This window comes from Kogia breviceps, chromosome 8 (genome assembly GCF_026419965.1).
Source record: "Kogia breviceps isolate mKogBre1 chromosome 8, mKogBre1 haplotype 1, whole genome shotgun sequence".
Classification (NCBI taxonomy): Eukaryota; Metazoa; Chordata; class Mammalia; order Artiodactyla; family Physeteridae; genus Kogia; species Kogia breviceps.
In genome coordinates, this window is record NC_081317.1 from 27,095,984 (window position 1) to 27,118,263 (window position 22,280).

At 39.7% G+C, this 22,280-nt stretch overlaps 1 protein-coding gene, 1 long non-coding RNA gene and 1 pseudogene across 3 annotated transcripts in view; 1 reads left to right on the plus strand and 2 right to left on the minus strand.

Moving 5' to 3' along the window:
• Positions 1 to 15,815, minus strand: part of TMEM38B (transmembrane protein 38B) — a 74,563-nt gene extending 58,748 nt beyond the window's left edge. For both annotated transcript variants that reach the window (XM_059072122.2, XM_067041029.1), the window contains exon 1: positions 15,433 to 15,815. In XM_059072122.2, the coding sequence (XP_058928105.1) occupies positions 15,433 to 15,544 (112 nt within the window). In that variant the 5' untranslated portion in view covers positions 15,545 to 15,815. The remainder of the gene's footprint in view (positions 1 to 15,432) is intronic.
• Positions 15,816 to 18,556: 2,741 nt separating this feature from the next.
• On the minus strand, positions 18,557 to 18,859 carry LOC131761382 (10 kDa heat shock protein, mitochondrial pseudogene; annotated as a pseudogene).
• Positions 18,860 to 19,471: 612 nt separating this feature from the next.
• On the plus strand, positions 19,472 to 21,840 carry LOC136794734 (uncharacterized). The gene is made up of 3 exons (XR_010841897.1): positions 19,472 to 19,592; positions 20,600 to 20,741; positions 21,494 to 21,840. It is a non-coding gene; the product is annotated as an uncharacterized lncRNA (long non-coding RNA).
• Positions 21,841 to 22,280: the final 440 nt, after the last annotated feature.

Consider the following 22,280-nt stretch of genomic DNA (forward strand, 5'->3'; position numbering starts at 1 on the left):
CTGAGCCATTCTCACATTGAGAGGCAATACAGAGTGCTTAAGAACCCAGACTCTGGAGCTTAATTGCCGAGGTATAAATCCTGGCTCCAGCACTTACTCTGTGTGAAGTGAACAAGGTAACTGCTTTCCCACATCTTATAAAAAAAAAACCTAAGCAACAACTATTAGCTATCACTATTATTATAGAAGTAAATAGAAAAAAAAAGAAACTTACCCTTTCCTCTCTACTCCTACCCTTCAATCACACTCATTCTCTGTAGGGTGACAACTTCCAGACTTCTTTTTCTGTGCTTATTTACACATGCACACCCCTTTTCCCCCTCAAGATCTTCTCCCCCAACCTTATCCTTGTGTGTGTTTGTCTGTGTGGGTGTGGGTGTGTCCCTCTCTCTCTCTCTCAGGCCATACCCTGGTTAGCTCTGCACACACATTCTGGAAATGGGAGCTCTAACTAAATGAGAGCTACAATGGGCCCATCATTACACAATTACTATGAAGACACATTCCAAAGTAATTGATTACTCTGGTAAATATACAATTAGGGAATATGTCTGTATCCTCTGTATCCCTTAGGGTTCTTCTAATGGAAGATATAACATCACTATCATCCATCTGACACGACAATTTGGCTTAGGCAAATTCAAATATACCAAAAAAGTTTTCCTTTGACCACTAAAACAATCCAAATGAAATTTACTAAATTTGATGCTTTCACACAAATTATTCACTCATGTAATATGCATTTCCTATTAAGTCTGTCAAAATAACTTTCCTTTTCCCTCAACTTTCACGGTATTTTATCCTTTCCTCTTAAAACATATCATTTTCTAGTTTTTGTTCACAAGTGTTAGCTCCACTATAAGACTGATACCCCTTGAGACTCTAAGAAACTTTAGTATAAAGTACATGCTCTACAAATGTTTATTGTACAACAGAAAAATATACGTGCAATATTTCAAGAGTGTAAGTATGACAATTTTACTACCATTAATTTCCCTTAGTTTTATTATAAGTCACAGAGATAACTGTGATTACATACCAGTTTTGTGACTCTTTGTAGGACCTCTAACCTCTCTTGGCTTCAACTTCAGGCTTCATAAAATGAGAATAATACATAACTTATAAGAACTTAAAATAAGACAATATACATAAAAATACATATTTACTACCTAGTACATGTCAGATACTCTGTTGATTTGTGTGATGAATGGATTGATCACTGACCAAGAGAGAAAAGAGGCAAGAAGAATGCAACTCTTTGGCTGCTTCTGACTTAACTGTCTGAGCCCAAGATATAATTCTTTTGAGTTCTTACTGCAAAGCTGGGATGAGAATGACACATTATGGCACTGAAAAAGTACTCATAACCCCAACAGTCTTAAATCAATGAAACTAAGATTTTATTAGACCAAAAAAGAAAGGAAAAGAACAGAGTTGAAGGGAGGGTCTCTCTCATATTAGTCTTTTTTGCCTGATTTTCAAAATTATGTCAGCCAGAAATATTTCTCTAACTCAAATAGGCCTTTCTTTAAAGCTTTCTTCAGTACACACACTATGATAACACATTTTTCAGCATGAGGCAATCTTATGACAAAGTTCTTTGGGTATGATGTTCCTTTGTGTATATCATACTGGCACCAGTTGGTTGAATGTGAAGTTAAATTATGAAAACACAGGGACTCCCCTGGCAGTCCAGTGGTTAAGACTCTGTACTTCTACCGCAGGGGATGCGGGTTTAATCCCTGGTTAGGGAACTAAGATCCAGCATGCCATGAGACAGGGCCAAATATATAAATAAAGTATGATGCTTTCAAAATTTATATTTAAAAAAAGACAGAAAGTTAACCAGAAACAGCTGTGTATCTTCAGGGCATAAAAATAATTTTCAGCAGGAAAATAATAGTTAATATGATATCTTTAATTTCTTCTCAGTTTTAAACAAAGGTGTATTCCTTTAGCTAACGAATAAGCTGTGTTAATTTATACACATTATTTTTAACATACTGACATTTAAAAGCTAAAACAAATTCTCCGTCCTACCTTGAGTTAAGATGTTTGTTACATGCTATCAATAGAATTCTTTCCCCCAAAACCCTTAGCAAAATTTGTCACATCGAGACCTGGATCTAATTCAAAGTATAAGATATCTGAAGTATATATAATCACTGGGGGACTTTAACATCAAAATATTTTCATTATGAAATGAAAGCTGAGAAATAAAGTCACATTCTACTCCCTTAAATTCATTTAAAATCACATCCACAAAAGAATCCCATTCTCTGTCCAAATGATTTATTAGACTATGTTTAACATACTTTTACTGACTTAGTTAAAACAAAGACTAGAAAGATATTCTTTAATGTCCTACACACATGACTTCTTTATTTTGATATACTCAAGTCTACTTTAGTTCTGCAGTGTGTCTCCATTTTTAAGAACTAGTTACACTGTAGCTATTTCCAAACAGTTAGCATTCAGCTTGTTGGTGGTTAATATGACTTCCAGAAAGAAGCAGGGGAATGCTCTAGCCTTCTTAAAGCCTCGTCTCCAGAGGTTAAGTATTTTTAAATTGCATATTAGTAAACTTTTGCCCTAGTCTTTCCCATTTATAGATTTATCTCTTTAAAAAGAAAAATTAACAACATAATCTAGCTCATATGCCTCAAGTACGCTTTTTCATCAAAATATTTTAAAATAATCATGTAGGCAACAATGGCTTAGAGATTATCTGTGACACAATTCAAGGAGTTTTATATCAAGTATGAATCATAGTGGGCCAAGTAAATCCACGGCTGTGGTTATTCTCCCAGTTCCTTAATGTATAACTAGACTAGACATACTTAGCAACTGGCACACTCTGCATATTGATTCTCTGATCCTTGGAGTAAGAATCATTATGATAGGAATGATCAGGTGGAAGCCCCTAGAGTTTCTTCTCACCAAGATATTTTTACAAAGCAGTATTACAGAGATGAGTACAATAACCAAAAACATGAAAGATGAAAGATGATGATAGCTATCACATTCCACTTAACTTGCTTGTTTGGGCTATATGTAAAGCAGATGGATCTTGAAAAATAATTGTGAACTATCTTAAATGTAGACCGGTAATGACTCCAACTGCAGCTGGTATTCAAAATACAGTATTTTTACTAGAACAAATCAGCATTAACCTCTGTAACCTGGTAAAGAAATGCTTTTTTCTCCATATTAATTTGCAAAGAATCCCAGAAACACTTTGCTTTTACCTGGCAGGTTTAACAGTACACTATCACAGTCTTGCCTCAGATCTATGTCAACTCTCCTGCTCTCTAAAAAAGTCCACAGAAATTTTGATCATATTGAGAGTCCACAGAACATCACACTGGCCTGCCACACTGAAGGCATTATACTGACTAGATCTATGTACAGGAAATAGTCAGCACTTTAGATATCTTAATATTACATATGAAAACCAGAAAGCATGTAGTTAAACCCCACTCCTAGGTTTCTGTCCCAGAGTCCAGTCAGAAAACAGAAAATAAAAAGTTTTATTAACAGAAAAGATTCAATATAAAGAAGTAAGTAGGTATAAAATTGTTAACTAGATTATTGAAAAAGTAAATACTATAGTGTCACAGACATATCAACTGTAGAAAGCTGTTACCACTCCTGGGGGAACAAAGGATAGGCTGAAATTATTAAAACTTAGAAGCCTGGAGGAAGAGCTCTTTAGAGTCAAAACTGAAGACTCCTGGAGAGGGGACACTGCTCAGGTGGTGTTCTGGTCCACCTCACTCACTGCATAAATATTGAGTTTTAAGTTCTTATCCCAAGCTACCTAGTTAGTGGTAGAGTTTGAACTAAACATTGGTCTTCTGACTTCTGACTTTATGAACACTTTCTATTACAGCACACTCCCTGATCAATGTTTTGTCAGGTCACTCAAATATTCTAGCTTTCCTTTAGCTTAAAAAATATTAAAGAGAGGACCTTCAAGATGGCGGAGGAGAAAGACGTGGAAATCACATTACTCACAACGAATACATTAAAAATACATGTGGGCTTCCCTGGTGGCACAGTGGTTGAGAATCCACCTGCCGATGCAGGGGACACGGGTTCGTGCCCCGGTCCAGGAAGATCCCACACGCCGTGAAGCGGCTGGGCCTGTGAGCCATGGCCACTAAGCCTGCACGTTGGGAGGCTGTGCTCCACAACGGGAAAGGCCACAACAGTGAGAGGCCCGCATACCGAAAAAAAAAAAAAAATACATGTACGTGTTGAACAACTCCTACAGAACACCTACTGAATGCTGGCAGAAGACCTCAGACTTCCCAAAAGGCAAGAAACTCCCCACCTGCCTGGGTAGGGAAAAGGAAAAAAGAAAAAACAGAGACAAAAGGATAGAGATAGGACCTGCAACTCGGGGAGGGAGCTGTGAAGGAGGAAAAGTTTCCACACACTAGGAAGCCCGTTCACTGGTGGAGATGGGGAATGGGTGGGAGGGGGAAGCCTCAGAGCCACGGAGGAGAGTGCAGCAACAGGGGTGCGGAGGACAAAGTGAAGAGACTCCCACACAGAGGTCAGTGCTGACCAGCACTCAACAGCCTGAGAAGCTTGTCTGCTCACCCACCAGGGTGGATGGGGGCTGGGAGCTGAGGCTCGGGCTTCAGAGGTGAGATCCCAGGGAGAGGACTGGGGTGGGCTGAGTGAACACAGACTGAAGGGGGTTAGTGCACCACAGCTAGCCAGGAGGGAGTCTGGGAAAAAGTCTGGAACTGTCTAAGAGGCAAGAGACCATTGTTTCAGGGTGTGCGAGGAGAGGAGATTCAGAACACCACCTAAAAAAGCTTCAGAAACAGGCGGGAGCTGCAGCACGGACACCAGAGACAGGCATGAAATGTTAAGCCTGCTTCTGCAGCCACCAAGAAGCCTGTGTGCAAGCACAGGTCACTCTCCACACCACTCCGGGTAGCCTGTGCGGCATGCCACTGCCAGGGTCCCATGATCCAGAGGCAACTTCCCCAGGAGAACACAGGGCACGCCTCAGGCTGTTACAATGTCACGCTGGCCTCTGCCGCCGCAGGCTCACCCCGCACTCCGTGCCCCTCCCTGCCCCCGGCCTGAGTGAGCCACAGCCCCCGAGTCAGCTGCTCCTTCAACCCCGTCCTGTCTGCGCAAAGAACAGACGCCCACAGGCGACCTACCTGCAAAGACAGGGTCAAATCCAAAGTTGAACCCCAGGAGTTGTGGGAACAAAGAAGAGAAAGGAAAATTTCTCACAGCAGCCTCAGGAGCAGCGGATTAAATCTCCACAATGAACTAGATGTACCCTGCATTGTGGAATACCTGAATAGACAACGAATCATCCCAAAATTGAGGCGGTGGACTTTGGGATCAACTGTAGACTTGGGGTTTGCTGAATTCAACACCCTGGTTACTGATTTCTATGTTTATCATAGTATAGTTTTTAGTGCTTCTTATCATTGGTGTATTTGTTTACTGGTTTGCCTGCTGTCTTTTTATTATTATTTATTCTTATTTTTTATTTTAATAACTACATTTATTTCATTTATATATTTTTCTTTCTTTTTTTTCCTCCCTTCTCTTCTGAGCTGGGTAGCAGACAGGGTCTCGGTGCACCAGCCAGGTGTCAGGCCTGAGCCTCTGAGGTGGGAGAGCAGAGTTCAGGATGTTAGACCACCAGGACCTCCTGGCCCCATGTAATATCAATCAGCAAGAGCTCTCCAAGAGACCTCCATCTCAACACTAAGACCCTGCTCCTCTCAACGACCAGCAAGCTCCAGTGCTGGAAACCCAATGCCAAACAACTAACAAGACAAGAACACAACCCCACTGATTAGCAGAGAGGCTACCTAAAATCATAAGTTCACAAACACCCCAAAACACAACACCGGACATGGTCCAGCCCACCAGAAAGACAAGATCCAGCCTCATCCACCAGAACACAGGCACCAGTCCCCTCCACCAGGAAACCTACACAACCCACTGAACCAACCTTACCCACTGGGGGCAGACACCAAAAACAATGGGAACTACGAACCTGCAGCCTGCAAAAGGGAGACCCCAAACACAGTAAGTTAAGCAAAATTATAAGACAGAGAAATATTCAGCAGATAAAGAAGCAAAGTAAAAACCAACCAGACCAAACAAATGAAGATGACATAGGCAGTCTACTAATGATAGAAAAGATGATCCAAATCTTGGAAATAGAATGGAGAAAATACAAGAAACGTTTGACAAAGAACTAGAAGAACTAAAGAGCAAACAAACAATGATAAACAACACAATAAATGAAATTAAAAATTCTCTAGAAGGAATCAATAGCAGAATAACTGAGGCAGAAGAACGGATAAGTGACCTGGAAGATAAAATAGTGGAAATAACTACCGGAGAGCAGAATAAGGAAAAAAGAATGAAAAAATTGAGGACAGTCTTACAGACATCTGGGACAACATTAAACACACCAACATTTGAATTATAGGGCTCCCAGAAGAAGAAGAGATAAAGAGTCTGAGAAAATATTTGAAGAGATTATAGTTGAAAACTTCCCTAATATGAGAAAGGAAATAGTCAATCAAGTCCAGGAAGCGTAGAGTCCCCTAGAGGACAAATCCAAGGAGAAACACGCCAAGACACATATTAATCAAACTATCAAAAATTACATACAAAGAAAAAATATTAAAAGCAGCAAGGGAAAAGCAACAAATAAAATACAAGGGAATCCCCAAAAGGTTAACAGCTGATCTTTCAGCAGAAACTCTGCAGGCCAGAAGGGAGTGGCAAGACATATTTAAAGTGATGAAAGGGAAAAACCGACAACCAAGATTACTCTACCCAGCAAGGATCTCATTCAGATTCAACAGAGAAATTAAAACCTTTACAGACAAGCAAAAGCTAAGACAATTCAGCACCACCAAACCAGCTTTACAACAAATGCTAAAGGAAGTTCTCTAGGCAGGAAACACAAGGGAAGGAAAAGACCTACAATAACAAACCCGAAAGAATTAAGAAAACAGTAATAGGAACATACATATCAATAATTACCTTAAATGTAAATGGATTAAACACTCCAACCAAAAGACACAGACAGGCTGAATGGATACAAAAACAAGACCCATATATATGCTGTTTACAAGAGACCCACTTCAGAAATAGGGACACATACAGACTGAAAGTGAGAGGATGAAGAAAGATATTCCATGCAAATGGAAATCAAAAGAAAGCTGGAGCAGCAATACTCACATCAGATAAAACAGATTTTAAAATAAAGACTATTACAACAGACAAAGAAAGACACTACATAATGACCAAGGGGTCAATCCAAGAAGAACATATAACAATTGTAAATGCTTATGCACCTAACATAGGAGCACCTCAATACATAAGGCAAATGTTAACAACCATAAGAGGGAAAATCAACAGTAACACAACCATAGTAGGGGACTTTAACACCCCACTTTCACCAATGCACAGATCATCCAAAATGAAAATAAATAAGGAAATGCAAGCTTTAAATGACACATTAAACGAGATGGACTTAATTGATATTTATAGGACATTCCATCCAAAAACAACAGAATACACTTCCTTTTCAAGTGCTCATGGAACATTCTGCAGAATAGATCATATCTTGGGTCACAAGTCAAACCTTGGTAAACTTAAGAAAATTGAAATCGTATCGAGTATGTTTTGCGACCACAATGCCATGAGACTAGATACCAATTACAGGAAAAAATATGTAAAAAGTACAAACACATGGAGGCTAAACAATACACTACTTAATAACCAAGAGACTACTGAAGAAACCAAAGAGGAAATCAAAAAATACCTAGACACAAATGACAATGAAAATACAACGACCCAAGACCTATGGGATACAGCAAAAGCAGTTCTAAGAGGAAAGATTATAGCAAAACAATCTTACCTCAAGAAACAAGAAACATCTCAAATGAACAATCAAACCTTACACCTAAAACAATTAGAGAAAGAACAACAACAACAACAAATATTAGCAGAAGGACAGAAATCATAAAAACCAGATCAGATATAAATGAAAAAGAAATGAAGGACACAATAGCAAAACCAATAACACTGTATTTTTTGAGAAGATAAGCAAAATTGATAAACCATTAGCCAGACTCATCAAGAAAAAAAGGGAAAGGGCACAAATCAACAGAATTAGGAATGAAAAAGGAGAAGTAACAACTGACACTGCAGAAATACAAAGGAACATGAGAGATTACTACAAGCAACTATATGCCAATAAAATGGACAACCAGGAAGAAATGGACAAACGCTTAGAAAAGCACAACCTTCTGAGACAGAACCAGGAAGAAATAGAAAATATAAACAGACCAATCACAAGCACTGAAATTGAAACGGTGATTAAAAATCTTCCAACAAACAAAAGCCCAGGACCAGATGGCTTCACAGGTGAATTCTATCAAACATTTAGAGAAGAGCTAACACCTATCCTTCTCAAACTCTTCCAAAATATAGAAGATGGAGGAACACTCCCAAATGCATTCTATGAGGCCACCATCACCAGATACCGAAACCAGACAAAGATGTCACAAAGAAAGAAAACTACAGGCCAATATCACTGATGAACTCAGACACAAAAATCCTCAACAAAATACTAGCAAACAGAATTCAACAGCACATTAAAAGCATCATACACCATGATCTAGTGGGGTTTATCCCAGGAATGCACAGATTCTTCAATATAGGCAAATCAATCAATGTGATACACCATATTAACAAACTGAAGGAGAAAATCATACGATCATCTCAATAGATGCAGAAAAAGCTTTCAACAAAATTCAACACCCATTTATGATAAAAACCCTCCAGAAAGTAGGCATAGAGGGAACTTACCTCAACATAATAAAGGCTATATATGACAAATCCACAGCCAACATCATTCTCAATGGTGAAAAACTAAAACCATTTACACTAAGATCAGGAACAAGACAAGGCTGCCCACACTCTGGAAGTTTTACCCACAGCAATCAGAGAAGAAACAGAAAGAAAAGGAATCCAAATTGGAAAAAAAGAAGTAAATCTGTCACTGTCTGCAGCTGACGTGATACTATACATAGAGAATCCTAAAGATGCTACCAGAAAACTACTAGAGCTAACCAATGAATTTGGTAAAATAGCAGTATACAAAATTAATGCACAGAAATCTCTTGCATTCCTATACACTAATGATGAAAAATCTGAGAGAGAAATTAAGGAAACACTCCCATTTACCACTGCAACAAAAAGAGTAAAATACCTAGGCATAAACCTACCTAAGGAGACAAAAGACCTGTATGTAGAAAACTATATGACACTGATGAAAGGAATTAAAGATGATAAAAACAGGAGAGATATACCATATTCTTGGATTGGAAGGATCAACATTGTGAAAATGAGTATACTACCCAAAGCAATCTATAGATTCAATGCAATCCCTATCAAACTACCTGTGGCATTTTTCACCAAACTAGAACAAAAAATTTCACAATTTGTATGGAAACAAAAAGACCCCAAATAGCCAAAGCAATCCTGAGAAAGAAAAACAGAGCTGGAGGAACTGGGCTCCCTGACTTCAGACTACAATACAAAGCTACAGTAATCAAGACAGTATGGTACTGGCACCAAAACAGAAATATAGATCAATGTAACAGGACAGAAAGCCCAGAAATAAACCCACACACATATGGTCACCTTGTCTTTGATAAAGGAGGCAAGAATATACAATGGAGAAAAGACAGCCTGTTCAATAAGTGGTGCTGGGAAAACTGGACAGCTACATATAAAAGAATAAAATTATAACACTCCCTAACACCATATGCAAAAATAAACTCTAAATGGATTAAAGACCTAAATGTAAGGCCAGACACTATCAAACTCTTAGGGGAAAACATGGGTAGAACACTCTATGACATAAATCACAGCAAGATCCTTTTTGACCCACCTCCTAGAGAAATGGAAATAAAACCAAAAATAAACAAATGGGACCTAATGAAACTTAAAAGCTTTTGCACTGCAAAGGAAACCATAAACAAGACGAAAAGACAAGCCTCAGAATAGGAGAAAATATTTACAAATGAAGCAACTGACAAAGGATTAATCTCCAAAATATACAAGCAGCTCACGCAGCTCAGTATCAAAAAAACTAACAACCCAATCCAAAAATGGGCAGAAGACCTAAATAGACATTTCTCCAAAGATATACAGATTGCCAACAAACACAGTAAAGAATGCTCAACATCACTAATCATTAGAGAAATGCAAATCAAAACTACAATGAGGTATCACCTGACATCAGTCAGAATGGCCATTATCAAAAAATCTGCAAACAATAACTGCTAGAGAGGGTGTGGAGAAAAGGGAACCCTCCTGCACTGTTGGTGGGAATGTAAATTGATACAGCCACTATGGAGAACAGTATGGAGGTTCTTTAAAAGACTAAAAATAGAACTACCATATGACCCAGCAGTCCCATTCCTGGGCATATCCCCTGAGAAAACCATAATCCAAAAAGAGTCATGTACCATAATGTTCATTGCAGCACTATTTACAACAGCCAGGACATGGAAGCAACCTAAGTGTCCATCAACAGATGAATGGATAAAGAAGATTTGGCACATGTATACAATGGAATATTACTCACCCATAAAAAGAAGTGAAATTGAGGTATTTATAGTGAGGTGGATGGACCTAGAGACTGTTATACAGAGTGAAGTATGTCAGAAAGATAAAAACAAACATTGTACACTAACACATATATATGGAATCTAAAAAAAAAAAAAATGATGCTGAAGAACCTAGGGGCACGACAAGAATAAAGACGCAGACGTAGAGAATGGACTTGAGTATACGGGTAGGGGGAAGGGTAAACTGGGACGAAGTGAGAGAGTGGCATGGACATACATACACTACCAAATGTAAAATAGATAGCTAGTGGGAAGCAGCCACATAGCACAGGGAGATCAGCTCGGTGCTTTGTGACCACCTAGAGGGGTGGGATAGGGAAGGTGAGAGGGAGACTCAAGAGGGAGGGGATATGGGGATACATGTATAATATGTGTATACATATAGCTAATTCACTGTTATACGGCAGAAACTAACACAACATTGTAAAGCAATTATACTCCAATAAAGTTGTTAAAAAATATATATTAAAGATATTTAAGTAAGATTCTCTGTACTCATATAAGTAAATTATGGCCTGTCATTTCTGAGACAACCTTTTCCACCCCACACTGGGTGGAAACAGAGCAGAATCTGCTCTGTTAAAAGCATGCTATAACAAAGAGGGCTTTGGGGGGATCATAGTTGTTCTATTTTTACCTGGATGTTGATTAATATAGTTGTGCTCCTTCTGAAAATTCATTGAACTATACATTTACGATTACTTTTGCACTTTTCTGTATGTGTTTACGTCGGAATTCATAAAGATAGCAAAAGTATGCTGCCACCTTCCCAGAATCCCCAGAACTGATAAATTCTTGTTTTATTAATCTTCTCATCTCCCACAGATTAGAGGAAGGAACAATGACAAACTTTATTCCTGGATTTAATTCCTGAAAACAAATGAGAAACTGAGTGGTGATGTGGAAATGACCGAAATCATGGGAGAAAATAACGATGTCAAATGACAATTTATTGAGAAATTGCTAAATATTGAGAAACCTGGAACATTAAATATATCTGCAAAGAGAGAGCACAGAACAGTTTAGAACTTTGAAATTAGCCCAAGAACTAGCTCCATAATTTACTAAACTATGTGACTCAAGTAAGGTTATTTTATTCCTGTAAGACTACTCATCTGTAAAATGTGTTCAATAATACCTACCTAAAGAGATGTATGAGGATTAGAATTAAGACACTGAAATGTTTTGCATGTATCTGAAATGAATGAATATTATTATTGCATAAGAAAGGTAGTGCAACCTTATGTAACACTGCAAGGAAAGAGAAGGAGAAGGAGGGGGAGGGGGAGGGGGAGGCGGAGGAGATTACAGTAACAACAGCACAGTTGAATTCTTTTAGAGCTGTAACAGTAACTTTCATCTTGGTATCCTCAACATCTAATATAGTACCTACTACAGTGAATATTTGCTTAATTGAACTACATATGATTTGAGGGAAGTTAGCAAAATAGTGGTCAGAGAATTAAGAGTAAAATAGATTTTGTGTGTAAAAATCAAGTGGAGATCACCGTAGATTAAATTTTCAGGATGTCTTACAGAAAATAGCTATCGGATATGAATGTAGGATTAAAGAATTGTGTTTATTTTAATGAACATTTAAATAAGAAAAAAACAGAGAACACAGATTTAAAATGTAAGAGAGATTACAACTGATGACATAAACATTCTGTTAAAATGGTTTCTGACCAACAATTCCCAAAGCATCATTTTCCAACTTCCTAATAAAATACCCAGGAAAATAGAAAAAACAACAAAAAAAAACCCCTACACTACTAGCCAAAAACTAAAAGCTATAGACAATCAGATGCCAGAGTTCAGGAGGAACTAAGGTTAAGTATGAGGCAAATGGAAGTAAACTAAGAAATAAAAAAGAATCCAACATATTAAATACCCCCTGATGCTGTGGTAATCTAAATGGGAGGGGATATCTGTATGTGTATGGCTGATTCACTGTGTTGTGCAGTGGAGGCTAACACCCCATTATAAAGCAACCATACTCCAATAAATAAATACTTAAAATAAATAAAACATTAAAAAAAATACCCCCTGAAGGTTTCACTTATGAAGTGCAAGTCACATGGAAAAGGAAGGGGGTAGAGGAGACAATCATCTTTCCTTGGATTTGAAGGCCTACAACCTAAACCAAACAACAACAAAAAAGATGCCATCCTTATCAACACCACAGATAGAAAGAGTTAATCCCCTTTACCCACTTGCCCTCAGTAGTCTAGATCTAGGCGTAGTCTGTAAGCCATAAGATGTAAACTATAGAAAGTGGGGAGTGAGGTACTGGCAGTGATAGGGTACATTCCAAAAGTCAAGAGTCTCAAGGAGTAACATGCTTGAGGAGATAAGGATAAGAAGAACCCGGGTAGCAGTACATAGATGAATTGTGGTTTTACTGTACTACAGGTCTGTGTTCTAAAGAATCAGTCCCTGGGGAACAGAAAAAAGTTGCCAATTAAGTAAAGTTTTATGTAAGTAATGGCAAATGAAAATCCCTAATGAATTAAACTAATACATCAAACAGTTTATTCCAAAAATGTAAGGATAATTCATTTTTTTAATGTATTACATTTTAAATAGGAAAAAGAATATGATCAACTCAATAGATTTATATAAGTGTAAATACAAATGGCCAGCAAACATTAGTAACTACAACAGATGCAGATGAAAACTATGTTTTCTGATCATCAGAATGACAAGATATTTAGGACTGATAACAGCCAATACTGGGGAAGGACAGTCTAACACAATTCTGATAAAAGCAGGTTCACTCTTTTGTGTGAATTCTATAATTTTTACATGTCTACAAGTACTGGTACTGGAATATATTTTTACACCATGTGTAATACTGTACTAGCATCCAATTAGTCCAATGGTTCTCAAGGTTTTTGGTCTCAGGACTCCTCTGCACCCCCCAAAATTAGTGAGATGAATGGTTGCCAGGGGCTTGGGGAGGGCTGACTACAAAGCGGCAGGAGGGAATCTGGGGTGGGTGATGAAACTGTTCTCTATCTTGATTGTGGTGGTAGTTACATGACTGTATGTGTTTGTCCAAAATCATAGAACTTTTTACTAAAAAGCGTGACTATAATACAGGTAAATTTAACCTTTAAAAAGGATGACTCCAAAACAAAATTCTTGAAGACCCCCTAAAAAGCTTTTCTTTATATGGGTTATCAATATTTAGCTTATTAGAAATTATAAATGAGACAATTTTTGAATAGTTATTTAGGTATTCATTTTTAAAATAATAAATGCACTAAATGTTAACAAATAATATATTCTTCATGAAAAATAACTATTTTCCAAAGCAAAAAATATTTGGTGAGAAAACTCACACTTTTTTAGTAAATCTCTTTCATGTCTGCTTCAAATAGGAAACAGATGGATTTTCATATCTGCTTCTGCATTCAACCTGTTACAGTACGACAGGTCATGTGGCCTCTGGAAAACTCCACTGTATACTTGTGAGAAAATGAGTGTGAAAAAGATGACATCTGCATATTATTATGAAAATAATTTTGAGTTGGAAGTGTCAGGAACCCCAGGGGCTCCTGGACCACACTTTGAGAACCTCTGATTTAAGCTATACAAGAAAATACCAAATACTGAATATGGCATAATAATAAAATGTATTTATTTTCAATTCAAGGAAGCAGTCTCTTATGCAGATTATCTGTCCCGATTTAATACACTAATATTCCCCTTATCCAGGTCAAAACTGCTACCAAACAATGATTTAGGCTGAGCTACAAATTTCAATTTAAATGAAAAATATTTCTGAGGTCCAAGGGTTTTAAAGAAAACAAAAAACCCGAAAAAAACAGACCATAATCCCTCACTCATTGACTGTAGGACAAGGCAGATTAAAGGCAGCATGAACACAGAGAAAGTAAGGCAAAGAAAATGCCTGACCTCAAAAAAAGAAAAAAGCATAAAATGAAACGGCAGGTAGAATAACGGCAAAAGTAAAGCAATACAGGAGCAAATATATCCTGAATGTAAAATACAAGAAAAAACAAATATTGCTCCTCGTATGCATACTTGAAAGAACTCAAAACTCTGTATTAAGACCACATCCCCACTGTACAGAGAAGGGAAGCTACGCCAAATGGCTTTTCTTGTACAACGTCACTCATATGACCCCAAATGGGAATCCACTCCTCTCAGCAATCATTGACTAACATGCTAAACAAGGTGGGAGACCTCTGCGTTAAGGGGAACTTGAGGGTGCCTACTTAAGGCTCTTTATTTCAGTGTTTACCCAACTTTCAAAACCGGAGAGCCGTCCAGAACCATTCACTTCCCCAAGCGACGAAGTCAGACATGCTGTCTCCGGGAGCTTTGTTCCCGGATCATTCTAAAATACTTTCCGAGGAACTGGTGGCACCGCCGGGAGACGGCGCAACCCCTCGGCGGACGCCGGCTCTCCTGGGCTCCCAACAGCGGCTGCGGCCGCTGTCACCTGTCCCAGGAGTCCCGCCCACGGCGGTGGGGCGCCCCCGCATTCCCCCCAACCCCGCTCCTCCTTTAGCGAGGACCGCCCGGGCCTCATTTTCCCCACCTGTACTCGAGGGGTCGGACGGGCCGCCTTTCGGCGCCCCTCCAGCTCGACTATAGAACTCAGGGCGGGGGCAGCTCGGCCGCTACCCCACTCAGGCCGTCCTCGCGGTGAGGGAGATCCCGAGAGGGCCGGTTCTCGGCGCCCCGCACTCACCCGGCTGATGCTTCAGTGCCATCACCGACACCAGGTAGTGGGCGATGTCAAAAAAGGGAAACATGGAAGTACGAGAAAAGGCAAGGGTCAGCTCATCCCACGGACAGTCCATCGCGACGACCGACCGCCGCAGCCGAAGCAACCGCGGCGACGGGTTCCCGGCGTGCGCGACGAGGGGAGGGGAAAGGGACGGCCGCGGCCACCCGCTCTCCGGCTGGGCCTCTCGGAGTTCTACGCGTGCGCCTCGGCACCCGGCGCCGGCGCGCGGAGGGGGCGGGCCGCGTGTCCCAGGCGCCGCGGATGCGCGGGCTGTTGGCTGCTGGGCTGGGTGAGGAGGGCGGGACCTTGTTCTCCTAATAAGAGTCCCGCGTCTTCGGCTTGCTGGGAGCTGTGCAAGACGCGGAGAATGGTCAGATGAATACAACATAAATAATGAATATGCATTATTTCTCTTAACATTTAGTGCATTTATTATTTTTAGAACGAATACATAAAGAACTATTTTAAATGTTTCTCAGTTATTTCTAATATGCTAAGTATTGATACATGAAACCCATAAACGTCTTCAGGACTCTCTGGGATCCTCAAGAAAAAAATTTAAGTCGGCTTTTTTAAAGGTTTAATTTACATACATTTTATTCACCGTTTTTTAGTGTAAAGTTTTATGATTTTGGATAAACGCTGTCCACAAGGGGAGACGCTCAGAGTCGGATTTTTCTGTGAATTGATTTCATTCACCTAACATTTCTCGAGGAACCACAGTATGCAAATCACACCGTGACTTATTGGAGATATAAAAAAATAATATGATAATATCCTGCCCTCAAGAAACGTGTTTTCCCAAGGGAGATTACAAAGCGGGTAATCATAAGTATAGGTGCCGTGGTAATAATAAGTATAGGTGCCGTGGTAGGGCAAGTTCCAAGGAGAGGAAGGCTATTTCAGGGAAGTGGTAAGGCAAACTAGCCTCTGAAAGATAAGGGAAAGATGGAGGGAAGTACTTTGGCTGGACTATGAAGTGAGAAATTAGCTCAGAAAAGAAATCCTTGAATGGCAGACCATAAACCAAGTGGTTTGGCCCCAGAGTCTAAGCTCTCGATCACTACATTTTATGCACAAATCTGAGCCTGAATCCAGTCTCTCAACCATTATTCTAAACTGTGCTTTTCTTTTTTTGTGCCGGGGGTGGTGGTGGTGGTGAGGTGGGAGGCAGGGTTGCAATCAAGCAACACGATTAGGAAAGTTTGGTAAAAAGAGACTAAAGACAGGCGAAAATGGAGGATATTCACAGTTCCAAACAAAATGTAGTGGAGGCTGAGGACGCTAGGAGCAGGGAACTGGATGGGGAAAGATGCAACAGAACCAGAATAGACTGGGTGTCACCTCAACCTGTCAAAAAAGGATTTGGGGAATGGGTGAGTAAGATAATTATGGTTACATTCAGAGAAATAGGAAACAAGAATGAGGAGCAGACTTGGGTAGAAAAAAACAAGTTTAGTTTGGCACATTTTTTATTTGATGTGTCAACAGATCATGCGGACACCAGGAAACTGGAAATAACATAATGAACTGCTAGATAAGTAAGAGCCGCATGGGAGCAAGAACTGCAGACTTGCATTGATTTTTTTTAATCTGAATATTTGTCTGTTCGTTTTAATTCGTTTAACAGGTGCTTTTTGCTATGTACCAGGCATTTTGCTGGATGTCAGAGGCCCTGCCGTAAACACGAAGTGTTCAAAATGTGGGGAAAATTGCAGTAAATCTCTACATTTCACTACTTAACAAGAAAGAATAGAGTTGCTAAGATACTTTTCATATGTGGTTTTCTAAGCAAGCACCTCTTATTAGAGAAAGGCTTTTAGACCTCTAGCCAAACTAAAGAAAAAAAAGCAACAGCTGTGAATATTTATACTTTGATGTTTCATTTTGTTCTTTCATAATTTTTATACATTTCTTTAGCTTTGTGAATTTAGGGGCAGAACTTGGATGTTATTTCCCAAAAGATTTTACAGTTTTAAAGTCTTTAATTAGACTCCACAAAATATGTGTTTTGTCCTTGGACTTAAAAAAAATACTATAACATCTCTAAATCATATGTCTATGCCAGTATCATTCTAAAAAAAATACTATAACATCTCTAAATCATATGTCTATGCCAGTATCATTCTGGGGTATAATTAAATTCTTTTTTTTTTTTTTTTTTTTTTTCTGTACGCGGGCCTCTCACTGTTGTGGCCTCTTCCGTTGCGGAGCACAGGCTCCGGACGCGCAGGCTCAGCAGCCATGGCTCACGGGCCCAGCCGCTCCGCGGCATGTGGGATCTTCCCGGACCGGGGCACGAACTCGTGTCCCCTGCATCGGCAGGCGGACTCCCAACCACTGCGCCACCAGGGAAGCCCTAAATTCATTATTAACACCAATAAGGCAATAGTGAAAAGCATCAGAATTTTTTTAAAAAGATAAATCAAATATTTTGCTTTCCCTAAACATATTAATTCCAACAGAAGAGAATTAATCATCTCAGACTCCACGAGTAATCTGAAGTTTGTTTCATTTCCAAACTGTGAAAATAAGCTGGATCCCCATCTACCTAGAACCTAAAGAATACTTTTTTTTTTAATCTAAGGGAAATGATATCACCTCACAAAAAGACAAGTTCTATCTAAACGTTAACTGTGCTCACTATATTTGCTTCTGGTCAGTGCTTCAGTTATTTAGTCTAATGAAATGGGCCAAACAGAAGCAAGTGGGCAATAAAATGAGGGAAGGCTTTGAATTGATAACAGGGAGAGGCAAGATTTGGGGAAATTATGTGCGAAAATTAAAACTTGCCCTGACTTTTGGAAGCAGTTTACAAAGTTACATAATTATTGCAGATAAAACAAATCAAATTATAAAGTACTGCTTATCTATTAGAAAGCAAAAGTGGTCTAACTGTATGAATATCTGGAAAAGAGGGTTTTTTTGCTTTTTTGTTTTTAGTTTGGATATCATTACTTTATTATAAAAGAAACAGGTAAATTATTTACATGATGAAAGATTTCAGAACTTCAGCGGCAGCTTCATGTGATGCCATTTGGGGAACGGGCAGCTTCACGTGATGCTAGTTCAATAGTGACTTATTTTAGTCAACGTAGTTTCCAAGAATGTCACCATCTCTAAGTAAGAAATAATCTTTGTCGTCTAGAACGTTTGGTGCTTCCATATTCTGGGAGAAGAACTTTACCTCCAACTTTCACACTAACTGGTTGAATCTCTCCACACTTTCCTTTAGAGCCTGATCTAACATCTACTACCGTTGCAATACCTTTCCTTGTGATTTTTCTGGAAGCATAAAGCCTCCTTTGGTTACAGTTTCGGCTGCACTTCTTTCAACTAATACTCGGTCAAATATGGGAAGAAACTTTCTAAATGCCTGTCCTGCCATGACTCTGGTTGCCACAGTTCATACTCTTGCTCTTTGGCCTCTGCCGCAAAAGAGAGATACTGAGTCTGACCCTCCGGCCAGGTGAACTCGAGAAAAGACCTCCCAGCGCCCTCGCCCCCGGCCCCTCCCCGCGAAAGGGGGCGGCTGCACGAGCTCTCGCCACAATTCGTTTCAGGGCACCGACTCGAGGACCGGTAGGTGGAAGAAAAGAGGAGGTTTTTCTAGGCTTTTCTAGGCCACGGGCCGAGGTGAAAATACTTACCCTTAGCCCCCTTCCGGAAATGGAAAAGAATTTTGACTAAACATATTTGAAGCATTTTGAGTACAAAAACATGTGAAACTAATTGTCATAAACCAGGTTTTTCAACCTCAATGCTATTGACATTTTGGGCTGAACAATTCTTAGTTGTCCTTTGGGGTGTGTTATGGGATGTTTAACAGCATCCCTGGCCTCTACCCACTAGATGCCAGTAGCACGTGCACACACACCAATTGTAACAACCAAAAATGTCTCTAGACATTTTTGTCTTTGGGGGAGGAATTGCCCCTAGTTCAGAACTACTTTATAAATGAATAATTTTTTTGGCAGCATGTTCCCCTATTTGTACAAACATTATGGTTATGCATCTAATATTACTCATCAAGTTAATTCTGCATAACCCTTCTTGGTCTCAGCTTGATCATCCATCCCCCGGATCAAGTTGGCAACATCCCAAAACCCAGTACCACAAAGGTAATCCTAGCTATTCCTTCTCTGCAATACTGCTTTCTATCCACTGATTGGCATGCCTTTCACTTTGGGAAGTCAATAACCTTTTAAAAACCATGAAGAGTCCATGATGAGGAAGTTTCATATTAGAGGAGCCAATTACACTTCTAAACTTTAGTATTCTGGTTAGGGATTTTCATTCTGAAGTTATTTTCATAGGGATTTGATAACTATGCCCTTTGCAGTTATAGTGTAGTAAAATATGATATTTAAGACAAAATGTTAAATTTAATTTCTATTTTTTTAGTGGTCAGCATTATCAAGGAGGATTAACTAAAGAGCACCCATTGTCCTGAATTCAATCAGTACAGTGAGATCCTGGCACATGAGATTTAAGTGATAAACCAATTCAATTATAAACTCAACTCTTTAGACTCTATGTATCTAATAATACACACTGATATGGTGACTTGAAAAATATAACTTGACTCGCTTATTTCTTGCACTGGAAACTAAAAGCTTTTTCTGTAAACATCACTTATACCTCTAATATGAACTATTAAACTAAAAATATTCTCCATGTGTAACAAGTACAAATTTACCTACTTTAAATATGTGATGTTATGAAAAGGAATATCTAGTGTTCATCAGTATAAAGACTTAAGAAAACTGCAGTCACCCACTGGTGCCATAGTTGCCAGGTGTCTATGGTTAGTAGCACTCAAAGTTATAATTCATCTCTGTTCAAGAGTAACAGGTACCATTAAATCAAAGAATAAGAGAATTTTGGAAGTTGAATGGACCCTTTAAAAAAAGTAACATGGATTGCAAGTCATATAAAACAGTTCAGGGCAGCTTAAGCAAAGTGACGGATTTACTGAAAGGCTGCCAGGGAATCAGCCATCAATCCCCAGAAAGAGCAAGAAGTCGGGCATTTCTGAGGCCAGCAGCAGTAGGTAGATGGGGGCTACCCTCAGTTACTGATGATAGTCAATGTTAATATTGTTCAGTCTCTGTGTCCCCCTATTCAGTACTGCCAGGAAAGATAGCCTGCCCTGGCCTAGGACAGATGTCCTCTCCTTGTTGATCAGCTCTGGAAGGATGCCGGGTCACATCCCTAGGTATCAGAGGCAATGTCTGAGAATGGAGGGAGCCACGCAGCCATCACAAGAGGTATCTATTACAATCATTTTCTTTAGACCATTTATTTCAGAGTAGGAAACTCAGAGCTAGAGAGAGATCACAAAGGCAGGCACTGACAGACAAGGATTTGTTATTATCCTGTTACAGTCCCCCTACTGAGCTTTTTCTGGTCCCACACAACCCAAAATGTTCTCCTAAAGTTGCCTTTTACTGACAGATCCAGCATCCCCACAGCAATGAAAAGGCTACTGGATGAGAGCCAGAAAGACCTATTAGGAGTAAGGACTGTGGGTCAACAGCCAGGATTAAAAGAGTTTGTAGTTTCCAGCATAACCAGTTTGTTGAAGAGGCTGAAATCAGTGGGGCACAGTCAGGAAGTGGATCTATCATCCACCAGACAAAGCCCCCAACTATGCTCCTATGTCAGATCTCCCCTTCCCATCCTTTAACTTTATCTCGGCAGATCCCGTTACTTCCTCATCATTTAAGATACTAAAATATTAAAAGTCCAATCCAATTAAAATGTCAGTGTTGCATCTAATTCAGGGCTTTTCCCACTCCATCAGCTCAGGTCTGCCTGGCTCAGAGCCTTGCAGTGGGGGAAAGAGACGTGGGGTAGTCTGTCAACCTTTCCTCCTCTTCTGCCCCTTCCACCATCTGTGCCCTCCAGGATCAAGGTAGTAGGTAGGGGAATTATAGAAAAGGAACAAAAGGCCTTCTAGTTCACAGGGGTTTGTTATAGTTTTTGTTTTTCTTTTTGCTATTGATATTCTTCTTTATAGCAGGCTCCCAGTGCTGACTCATTCATGGGGTACATTTGCGGGCTCCACAATGATGCCATGGACCTCTGCATAGCAAGGTTTCCTGACACCTGCAGTTGTCAGGAACTGCAGATACCATCGGATGGCTAACCAAAAAGGCATATCCAACTCCGCATGTTGAGTTAAAACATTACATATGGTTTTTCCCCAGCCTCTCAGCAAGCGGTGGCCTTGTGTTAGAATATGGGCAAATGAAAATGAAGAAATCTGTTTGACATGCTTCCAAAAACTAAATGAAGAAGAACAAAGTTGAAAGACTGATGCTACTCAGTCTTAAGACTTACTGTACATCTACAGTAATCAAGACAGTGTGGTACTGGTAAAAGAATAAACAAATAGAAGGATGAAAACAATGTGGCTTCTCTTATTAAAGTGACTATACCCTTGAGATGGGCCCTTCTCCTTTTCTTCTGCCTTGAGCCGGGGCATGCCCTGTGACCATGGGAGAAGGGTCAAGAAAATAGCAGATAACTGAAGGTATCAGCTCTCTCAGACTTACTGCTATGTGAGAAAAAAATAATCCTTTATCTATTCAAATAGAGTCTGAATTGGCTTCGGGAAGAGAAGCACCGCCTTCCTTATACAGAGAGGAGTAGAAAAAGCACTCTATCCTTTTTTTTTGCGGTACGCGGACCTCTCACTGTTGTAGCCTCTCCCGTTGCGGAGCACAGGCTCCGGACACGCAGGCTCAGCGGCCATGGCTCACGGGCCCAGCCGCTCCGCGGCATGTGGGATCCTCCCGAACCGG